Below are 10000 nucleotides of genomic sequence, written 5' to 3' on the forward strand. Positions count from 1 at the left end.
CACTACAGCTGACATTAAACTCTACACACACACTCACACACACTCACACACACTCACACACTCACACACTCACACACTCACACACACACTACAGCTGACATTAAACTCTACACACACACACACTCACTCACACACACTCACTCACACACACACTCACACACACACACTCACACACACACTACAGCTGACATTAAAATAAATCACATACATAAAGAAACGAGCGCATAAAACTTCACTCTTTAATCCTAACACATGAACAGCAAAGAACAAACACACACTCACACACACACACACACACACACACACACACACACACACACACACTACAGAAGTGTTCGTTTGTAAATAAATGTTAAAGGAATAAAAACAGTCGCTGTGTTTCTGAGCTGCTGCTTACCTGCTGTGTGGATCAGGAGTGTGTGTGTTTATCCACCATCATGTCTAATTCCACACACACACACACACACACACACACACACACACACACACACACAGTCCCAGTCCTCCGTGTGTCAGGTTTGTTAGTTTTTCACTTTGTCTCCGCTGCCACTGAACACAAACAGAAAACCCCAGAAGAAAAGTGAAATGAATGAAGGAAAGTGTTAAAGCGGGTTGTTTCTCCTCAGCAGAGTTACAGGGCAGAAGGAAAGCAGAAGGAAAGCAGAGGAAAGTGAAGGAAAGTGGAGGAAAGTGGAGGAAAGTGGAGGATCTGCAGACTGATGCGCTCTGCGTCTCTGCAGCTTTAACTCTGAGCTCTAATCTGTTTGGATCACGCGACGGGCTGCGGGCTGCCGTGACGTCACCGGAAGCGCGTAGCGTGGAGTGCTGTCGTCATCAGCCTTGGGTCTCTTCATTCATGTTTTAAAGGCACACAAAGGATTCGAGCTTATATTAAACATATAAATGCAATGAAAAAGACCCTGTTTAATGATCTGACGAGCATAAAAATGTAACCAGAAACACAAATCAGGGATTTAGTGATTCGAGTTTCTGGGAAAAATCCAGGAAAGGGGCCCTATTCAACTGCAAACATCAATATTTACATTTTCAGAACACATTATTTAGCATTAATCATTAAAAATATATAGAATTTGCATTTTTAGGGGGCCCTTGGCTTCTGGGGGCCCAAGGCGGTCGTCTACCTTTACCCAGTGCTAAGTCCACCTCTGACGTAAATAGAAATAGAAATAGAAATTCCTGACGATTAGATCATAATAATGTTTGTAGAATATTTTGTGCTAATTATGCTCACGTGAATCCCAAATCCAGAATTATGTTTAAAATTGTTTTACATTCTGCAGAAGTTATGAATCTTTTCTTCTCTATTAATTCATTTGTGTGTTTAATTGTTCATGAAGTTCATGAGTGTGTGTTCACCTGAATCAAAGCAGCAAACACACTGAAATGTAGAGGAGAGCAGGAGTGTGTGTGAAAGTGACTCTGAGCCGCACCACCAGGGGGAGCTCTTCACTCAGCCATACACAGCCTGAGGAGCTCCACACTCATCTCATCAGCTTCACCTTCCTCTCTTCCACACTGTAACATCTGGCTTTACACTGAAGGGCGGGGCAGAGGGGGGCCAATACTTTGTGCAGAACAACATACACTTTATTTTAAAATGTAAAAGTTTGTTATGAAGTTTCCGGGTTTGAGCAGCTCACACGTTCATCAGTTTAACCTTTAAATAAAAGGAAATAACGGATTAACTGCAGCTTCAGCAGGAAACAGGAAGAAACTAAAACCACTAAAGTGATGAAACATTTTTACTGAATTTCTACCTTCATCCAGGCAAAAAAGCTGAATGGAAACACAAACACACCTGAATTCACTTTACCTGAGTGTGTGTTCACCTGAGTGTGTGTTTACCTGAGTGTGTGTTCACCTGAGTGTGTGTTCACCTGAGTGTGTGTTCACCTGAATGTGTTTACCTGAGTGTGTGTTCACCTGAGTGTGTGTTCACCTGAGTGTGTGTTCACCTGAATGTGTTTACCTGAGTGTGTGTTCACCTGAGTGTGTGTTCACCTGAGTGTGTTTACCTGAGTGTGTGTTTACCTGAGTGTGTGTTCACCTGAGTGTGTTTACCTGAGTGTGTGTTTACCTGAGTGTGTGTTCACCTGAGTGTGTTTACCTGAGTGTGTGTTCACCTGAATGTGTTTACCTGAGTGTGTGTTCACCTGAGTGTGTGTTTACCTGAGTGTGTGTTCACTTGAGAGTGTGTTTACCTGAGTGTGTGTTCACCTGTATGTGTTTACCTGAGTGTGTTCACCTGAGTGTGTGTTCACCTGAGTGTGTGTTCACCTGAGTGTGTTTACCTGAGTGTGTGTTTACCTGAGTGTGTGTTCACCTGAGTGTGTTTACCTGAGTGTGTGTTTACCTGAGTGTGTGTTTACCTGAGTGTGTGTTCACCTGAATGTGTTCACCTGAGTGTGTTTACCTGAGTGTGTGTTTACCTGAGTGTGTGTTCACCTGAGTGTGTTTACCTGAGTGTGTGTTTACCTGAGTGTGTGTTTACCTGAGTGTGTGTTCACCTGAATGTGTTCACCTGAGTGTGTGTTCACCTGAGTGTGTGTTCACTTGAGTGTGTGTTCACCTGAGTGTGTGTTTACCTGAGTGTGTGTTCACCTGAGTGTGTGTTTACCTGAGTGTGTGTTCACCTGAGTGTGTGTTCACCTGAGTGTGTTTACCTGAGTGTGTGTTCACCTGAATGTGTTTACCTGAGTGTGTGTTCACCTGAATGTGTTCACCTGAGTGTGTGTTCACCTGAGTGTGTGTTCACCTGAATGTGTTCACCTGAGTGTGTGTTTACCTGAGTGTGTGTTCACTTGAGAGTGTGTTTACCTGAGTGTGTGTTCACCTGTATGTGTTTACCTGAGTGTGTGTTCACCTGAGTGTGTGTTCACCTGTGTGTGTTTACCTGAGTGTGTGTTCACCTGAGTGTGTGTTCACCTGAGTGTGTGTTTACCTGAGTGTGTGTTCACCTGAATGTGTTTACCTGAGTGTGTGTTCACCTGAGTGTGTTTACCTGAGTGTGTGTTCACCTGAATGTGTTTACCTGAGTGTGTGTTCACCTGAATGTGTGTTTACCTGAGTGTGTGTTTACCTGAGTGTGTGTTTACCTGTGTCTGTGTTCACCTGAGTGTGTGTTTACCTGAGTGTGTGTTCACCTGAGTGTGTTTACCTGAGTGTGTGTTTACCTGAGTGTGTGTTCACCTGAGTGTGTGTTTACCTGAGTGTGTGTTTACCTGTGTCTGTGTTCACCTGAGTGTGTGTTCACCTGAATGTGTTTACCTGAGTGTGTGTTCACCTGAATGTGTTTACCTGAGTGTGTGTTCACCTGAGTGTGTTTAGCTGTGTGTGTTCACCTGAGTGTGTGTTTAGCTGTATGTGTATTCACCTGAGTGTGTGTTCACCTGAGTCAGTGTTTACCTGAGTGTGTGTTTACCTGAGTGTGTGTTCACCTGAGTGTGTGTTTACCTGAGTGTGTGTTTACCTGAGTGTGTGTTCACCTGAGTGTGTGTTTACCTGAGTGTGTGTTTACCTGAGTGTGTGTTTACCTGAGTGTGCGTTCATCTGAGTTTGTGTTTATCTGAATGTGTGTTTAGCTGTGTGTTTATTTATCTGAGTATGTGTTTACCTGAGTGTGTGTTTACCTGAGTGTGTGTTTACCTGAGTGTGTGTTCACCTGAGTGTGTGTTTACCTGAGTGTGTGTTCACCTGAGTGTGTTTGTTTGCCTGAATGTGAGTTCATGTTTGAGTGTTCAGCTGGGCTCAGGTAAGAGAATCAATGTTTCCTGTCTGCACCTTGTCAGGCTGAGTTTTGGATGAGCTAACCTCCGGGAAACACACACACACACACACACACACACACACACACACACACCCTCCTCAAAGCCAAAACCACACTAGAAAAGCAGAGATCCATCAGCAGAGAGAAGAGGCACGTCCGGCAAAACACATGCACAAGTGTGTGTGTGTGTGTGTGTGTGTGTGTGTGTGATATAAAGCCATCACGTCATCCTAACATACACCTGGTCTGACACGCTGGTAGAGAAATGGATGGCATTATGATGATAGAGACGTGAGAGAGCTCTGAGTCGGAGGGTATCAGGTGTCCTCTGATATCAGCTAAGAAAACATTTGATTTACTTATTTGTTGATTTTCCAAAAACTTTTATTTGAAAAAATAAATGTTCCTGTTGGCCAGGAGGGTTAGCGGGTTGGACATTAGGGGGCTACATGAGTGTGAGTCTAAAGATACGAAGTGTGTCGGCTGTAAGAACCTGATGAGGTGAGAACTTCCCCAGTCAGGAGTCAGGTCTGGAGATGATGCTTGACTGAACTCCTGAGAGTCGTCCTGCAAGCGAAATAATCAAACGCCGCTGATGATTTATCAGAAGAACCTGCATGAAGAGTCAACTTTACACAACTGAACACACACAAGTTCTCAAAGGAGACTGCGAGATCAGGGCAAGGTTCTCTACAGGAATTCAGCTTTAGATACTGACCTGAAGACATAAGAATAATTCTGGACACGTGAAGGTGGGAGTGAGAAACGTCAACACGTGAAGGTGGGAGTGAGAAACGTCAACACGTGAAGGTGGGAGTGAGAAACGTGAACACGTGAAGGTGGGAGTGAGAAGAAGAGTTTAATGGAGAAGAGAAGAGGAGAGAAGAGGAGAGGAGAGAAGAGAAGAGAAGAGAAGAGAAGAGAAGAGAAGAGAAGAGAAGAGGAGAGGAGAGGGGAGAGGAGAAGAGAAGAGAAGAGAAGAGGAGAGGGGAGAGGAGAAGAGGAGAGGAGAGAGGAGAAGAGGAGAGGAGAGAAGAGAAGAGAAGAGAAGAGAGAGCACTGAGCCTTGAGGAACTCTGGCGGAGAACATGTGGATCCTCTCCATGTGACCTGATACAAGTGCTGTCTGAAACCAGACATGGTCTGTGAAGCACTTTCACACACACACACACACACACACACTCACACACACTCACACACACTCACAGTTCCAGAGACTGGCCCATTATTTATCTCTCTTTCTTTGTTGTCCTTCCTCTCTGTAAATGAGAGACAGTCGGAAAGCCAGAGGAGGAAACTGTGAATGTCCGTTAGACAGACACACACACACATACATACACACACACACACACACACACACGCACACACTCATACATACACACACATACACACACATACACACACATACACACACACTCATACATACACACACACACTCATACACACACACACACAGCGTTAGAGGAATAAAGCATTATGAGGCCACACGCTGTGATTAGTGCAGGATCTGAGTGAGTTTAATGAGCGTTTGGTGAAGGTGGAGTCACACTGATCTAAATCCACCGTCTGTTCTCTAATCAGGGAAACGGTTTGATCCGAATCTCCACAAACGCACATTATCACCTTCAAAGAGACACACACACACACACACACACACACACACACACACACACAGTCTTCCTGCTGATGGGTAAAGTGTGACACTAGTCAAATGTTCCCTTTAGCTTCATATAAAAGCTCCAATAATGGTATAGTAAAGCTGTAGTGTATCTGTAGTATTTGTGTAGTATTTGTGTAGTATAGCTGTAGTGTAGTTGCAGTATTTGTGTAGTATTTGTTTAGTGTAGTTGCAGTGTTTGTGTAGTGTTTGTGTAGTATTTGTGTAGTGTAGTTGCAGTGTTTGTGTAGTGTAGTTGCAGTGTTTGTGTAGTGTTTGTGTAGTGTTTGTGTAGTGTAGCTGTAGTGTAGTTGCAGTGTTTGTGTAGTGTTTGTGTAGTGTTTGTGTAGTGTAGTTGCAGTGTTTGTGTAGTGTAGTTGCAGTGTTTGTGTAGTGTTTGTGTAGTGTTTGTGTAGTGTAGTTGCAGTGTTTGTGTAGTGTTTGTGTAGTGTAGTTGCAGTGTTTGTGTAGTGTTTGTGTAGTGTAGTTGCAGTGTTTGTGTAGTGTAGTTGCAGTGTTTGTGTAGTGTTTGTGTAGTGTTTGTGTAGTGTAGTTGCAGTGTTTGTGTAGTGTTTGTGTAGTGTTTGTGTAGTGTAGTTGCAGTGTTTGTGTAGTGTAGTTGCAGTGTTTGTGTAGTGTTTGTGTAGTGTTTGTGTAGTGTTTGTGTAGTGTAGTTGCAGTGTTTGTGTAGTGTAGTTGCAGTGTTTGTGTAGTGTTTGTGTAGTGTTTGTGTAGTGTTTGTGTAGTGTAGTTGCAGTATATCTGTAGCATGAGCAGATGTTAATTAGTGTTTGCAGCTGTTCCACTTCAGCCAGTCAACACTGAGCTCTAATTCCAGCTTCTAACCCAAAACACACTCCATCTCACTCCACTTCCTCTGCTTCATCCTCCCTTTGAAATTCACAACTACTGTACACACACACACACACACACACACACACACAGATTCCTCTGAACTGTACACGCCCAGTCTGAGGCGGGGCGTCTGAGGTAGTAAAGAGAAGACGATCAGCTCACCTGTGCCATTTTAACATCGCTCAGGTGTACGTCTGTTTGTGAGTGTGTGTGATTGTGTGTGTGATTGTGTGTGTGTGTATGAGCATGTGAGTGTGAGTGGAGAGACAGAGAGACAGTAGATGTTTGTGAATCTTGATGGACTGCAGCATCTTCTTACACACCTGTACAGGTGAGCAACAGCTCCTACACATCACACACCTGACAGTTACACAGTCTTCCATCTCATTCTTTATAATGTATTGAGCAGAGAGAGAGAGAGAGACAGAGAGACAGAGAGAGAGACGGAGAGAGAGAGAGAGACGGAGAGAGAGAGAGACAGAGAGAGAGAGAGAGAGAGAGAGACAGAGAGAGAGAGAGACAGAGAGAGAGAGAGAGACGGAGAGACAGAGACAGAGAGAGAGAGAGAGAGAGAGAGACAGAGACAGAGAGAGAGAGAGAGACGGAGAGAGAGATAGACAGAGAGAGAGACGGAGAGAGAGAGAGACAGAGAGAGAGAGAGAGAGACAGAGAGAGAGAGAGAGACGGAGAGAGAGAGAGACAGAGAGAGAGAGAGACAGAGAGAGACAGAGAGAGAGAGAGAGAGAGAGAGAGGAGCGTATGGGTAGGTTATACTTGTCACAAAAATTCTTGTTCCTTATTGGCTAGCAGGTGTTACTTTATTTTATATGTGCTACTGAATTCTGGACTCTGATTGGTCAGAAGGTGTTGATTAATTGTCTATAACAGCAGCTCTGACAGTAGTGCAGCTGCAGATCACAGGTTTATATTAATGCACTCGTTCTAATACGTTATCGTTTCCATAGCAACAGCTCATTCACAGGGACGTGTACAGCGGACACTTCACATAAACTGATTTAAAAGCGTGTATAATTGTTGATATGGTGAAGTTTGCTCTAAGAGACTTGTATGTAACACTGATGGAAGGAGTCTCCAGTGCCAGCGCTTTGTAACAGTGAGAGGTAAAGCTGTCACATGGTCAGTGGGCTTGTTATAAATAAGATAATTGCACTGAAATGCTCTAATATAAGAACATAACGAACCTGGATTTTCATTATGGGTCTCCAGCTCCTCCTCGTCCTCCTCCTCGTCCTCCGCCTCGTCCTCCGCCTCGTCCTCCTCCTCGTCCTCCGCCTCGTCCTCCTCCTCGTCCTCCGCCTCGTCCTCCGCCTCGTCCTGTATTCTCTAAAGTTCTCTAAGGAAGATTCTGATTCAATAACACATGAAAAGTGCAATGTGTGGTGGTGATCAAGTGATCTAGTGACAGAGTGATTAACTCGACAGAGTGACAGAGTGATCGAGAGAGAGAGTGATTAACTCGACAGAGTGAGAGAGTGATCGAGAGAGAGAGTGATTAACTCGACAGAGTGAGAGAGTGATCGAGAGAGAGAGTGATTAACTCGACAGAGTGACAGAGTGACAGAAGGAGAGTGAATAAGTGACCGAGAGTGATCAAGTCCCAGAGTGACTGAGTGACAACGTGACAGAGCAACGATGTAAATCTGCTGCTGTTCACGATATATTTACTAAATACACTCCTGTGCTGATAAACCCTCTGACCTCAGTGTGAGTCTGTTTGTGTGTGTGTGTGTGTGTGTGTGAGAGAGGGAGAGAGAGAGAGAGAGAGAGAGAGAGAAGGGGAATTCCTCACCTGTCAGAAGGATTAACAGTCTCATTACGAGATTATTGGGTGGAATCACTGTACTGATGCTGCAGCTTTAATCTCAGTGATCACCTCAACGCCACACTCATATCACTCTCATTAATAACTCATAAACACACAGACACACACACACGCACACACACACACACACACACACACCATATAGCTCTGTATACTGGTATGTTTGTGTCAGTGTTATTCTCACACCATATAAACTTTAAGGCGTAAGAAGTGTCGTTAGATCTGAGTGAGTCTGTGAGCGTGAGACAAAATGGCCAAAATTCTAATAACATTAATAACATTAATTACTATAACACTAATAACATTAATTACTATAACACTAATAACATTAATTACTATAACATTAATAACACTAATAACATTAATTACTATAACACTAATAACACTAATAACATTAATTACTATAACACTAATAACACTAATAACATTAATTACTATAACACTAATAACATTAATTACTATAACATTAATAACACTAATAACATTAATTACTATAACACTAATAACATTAATAACATTAATTACTATAACACTAATAACATTAATAACATTAATTACTATAACACTAATAACATTAATTACTATAACATTAATAACACTAATAACATTAATTACTATAACACTAATAACATTAATAACATTAATTACTATAACACTAATAACACTAATAACATTAATTACTATAACACTAATAACATTAATTACTATAACATTAATAACACTAATAACATTAATTACTATAACACTAATAACATTAATAACATTAATTACTATAACACTAATAACATTAATAACATTAATAACATTAATTACTATAACACTAATAACATTAATAACATTAATAACTAACACTAATGACATTATTAGCATTAACACTAGATACAGGTTTAAGGCCTATAATAGTGTTGTTATTATTATTATTATTATTATTATTATTATTATTATTATTATTAATACAACTACTAATAACAATCTCTCATGTCTGCTCTACAGTGTCATGTTTGGAAGAATGAGATGAAAGGAGTACACAAAGCTCATCTACACAACCATGGAAAGATGATGATTATAATGATGATGATGAAGATGGAGTCACTGTTGCACCTCACTGAAGGCTCCATCAGCTCTGCTCTGATAAACACACTGAGTGTGTAGTGATGATGATGATGATGATGATGATGAAGATGAAGATGATGTGAGGACTCTTTGTTGTGTTACAGTGGTGCTCATTGCATCACAGCTTCCTGTTGAGGTTAAACTCTGTGTAACAGCAGCGTTGCTGCGAGAGCGCGGTTATTAGCTTTTTATTTGATTTGAGATTCAACCTCAGCGCATCATGGACTCTGCTTTCTCTCGCCCGCTCTCTGAGCATTACTGCCCCTACGGTGTGGTGTCGCCCTCTGCTGGTCACTCTCTGAAGCGCGCTCACGCGCAGTTCCACCCGGCGCATCTCCGCCACGCGCTCCCGCTGCTCATCTACCCGCGCACCACAGAGCCACGCCTCTATGACGCCTCCTATCCTGGTGCTGGCGCGCCGCTCGTGCCGTACCTCGGTCCGTACCACGGGCGCTTCGGCGTGTACGAGTGCGCGCTCGAGCCCGCCTTCATTCAGAAGCGTAACGAGAGAGAGCGGCAGCGTGTGAAATGCGTCAATCAGGGCTACGCCAAACTGCGCGAGCACCTTCCCGGAGCCGCCGCAGACAAGCGCATGAGCAAAGTGGAGACGCTACGAGCGGCCATACGCTACATCAAGCATCTGCAGCGGCTCGTGGAGGAGCGTGAGGATCCAGTGGAGGATGTGCACACCGAGGAGGAACACAGTCCACGTGAGATCTCCATCACTTCCTCTCCTGCACACGGC

The 10000-nt window shown here is 43.2% G+C and overlaps 2 protein-coding genes across 2 annotated transcripts in view; one reads left to right on the plus strand and one right to left on the minus strand.

The window, feature by feature from the left end:
• Window positions 1-757, minus strand: part of pparda (peroxisome proliferator-activated receptor delta a) — a 15652-nt gene extending 14895 nt beyond the window's left edge. The window contains exon 1 of the mRNA XM_034314382.2: window positions 398-757. The gene's annotated coding sequence lies outside the window, so the exon portion shown is untranslated. The remainder of the gene's footprint in view (window positions 1-397) is intronic.
• Window positions 758-6469: 5712 nt separating this feature from the next.
• The window catches only part of LOC113524652 (achaete-scute homolog 5), a 4065-nt gene continuing 534 nt past the window's right edge, over window positions 6470-10000 (plus strand). Inside the window, exons 1-2 of the mRNA XM_034314391.2 lie at window positions 6470-6630; window positions 9136-10000. The exon at window positions 9136-10000 is cut by the window's right edge and continues 534 nt beyond it. Of these exons, the coding sequence (XP_034170282.1) occupies window positions 9476-10000 (525 nt within the window). The 5' untranslated portion in view covers window positions 6470-6630; window positions 9136-9475. The remainder of the gene's footprint in view (window positions 6631-9135) is intronic.

This window comes from Pangasianodon hypophthalmus, chromosome 20 (genome assembly GCF_027358585.1).
Source record: "Pangasianodon hypophthalmus isolate fPanHyp1 chromosome 20, fPanHyp1.pri, whole genome shotgun sequence".
Taxonomy (NCBI): Eukaryota; Metazoa; Chordata; class Actinopteri; order Siluriformes; family Pangasiidae; genus Pangasianodon; species Pangasianodon hypophthalmus.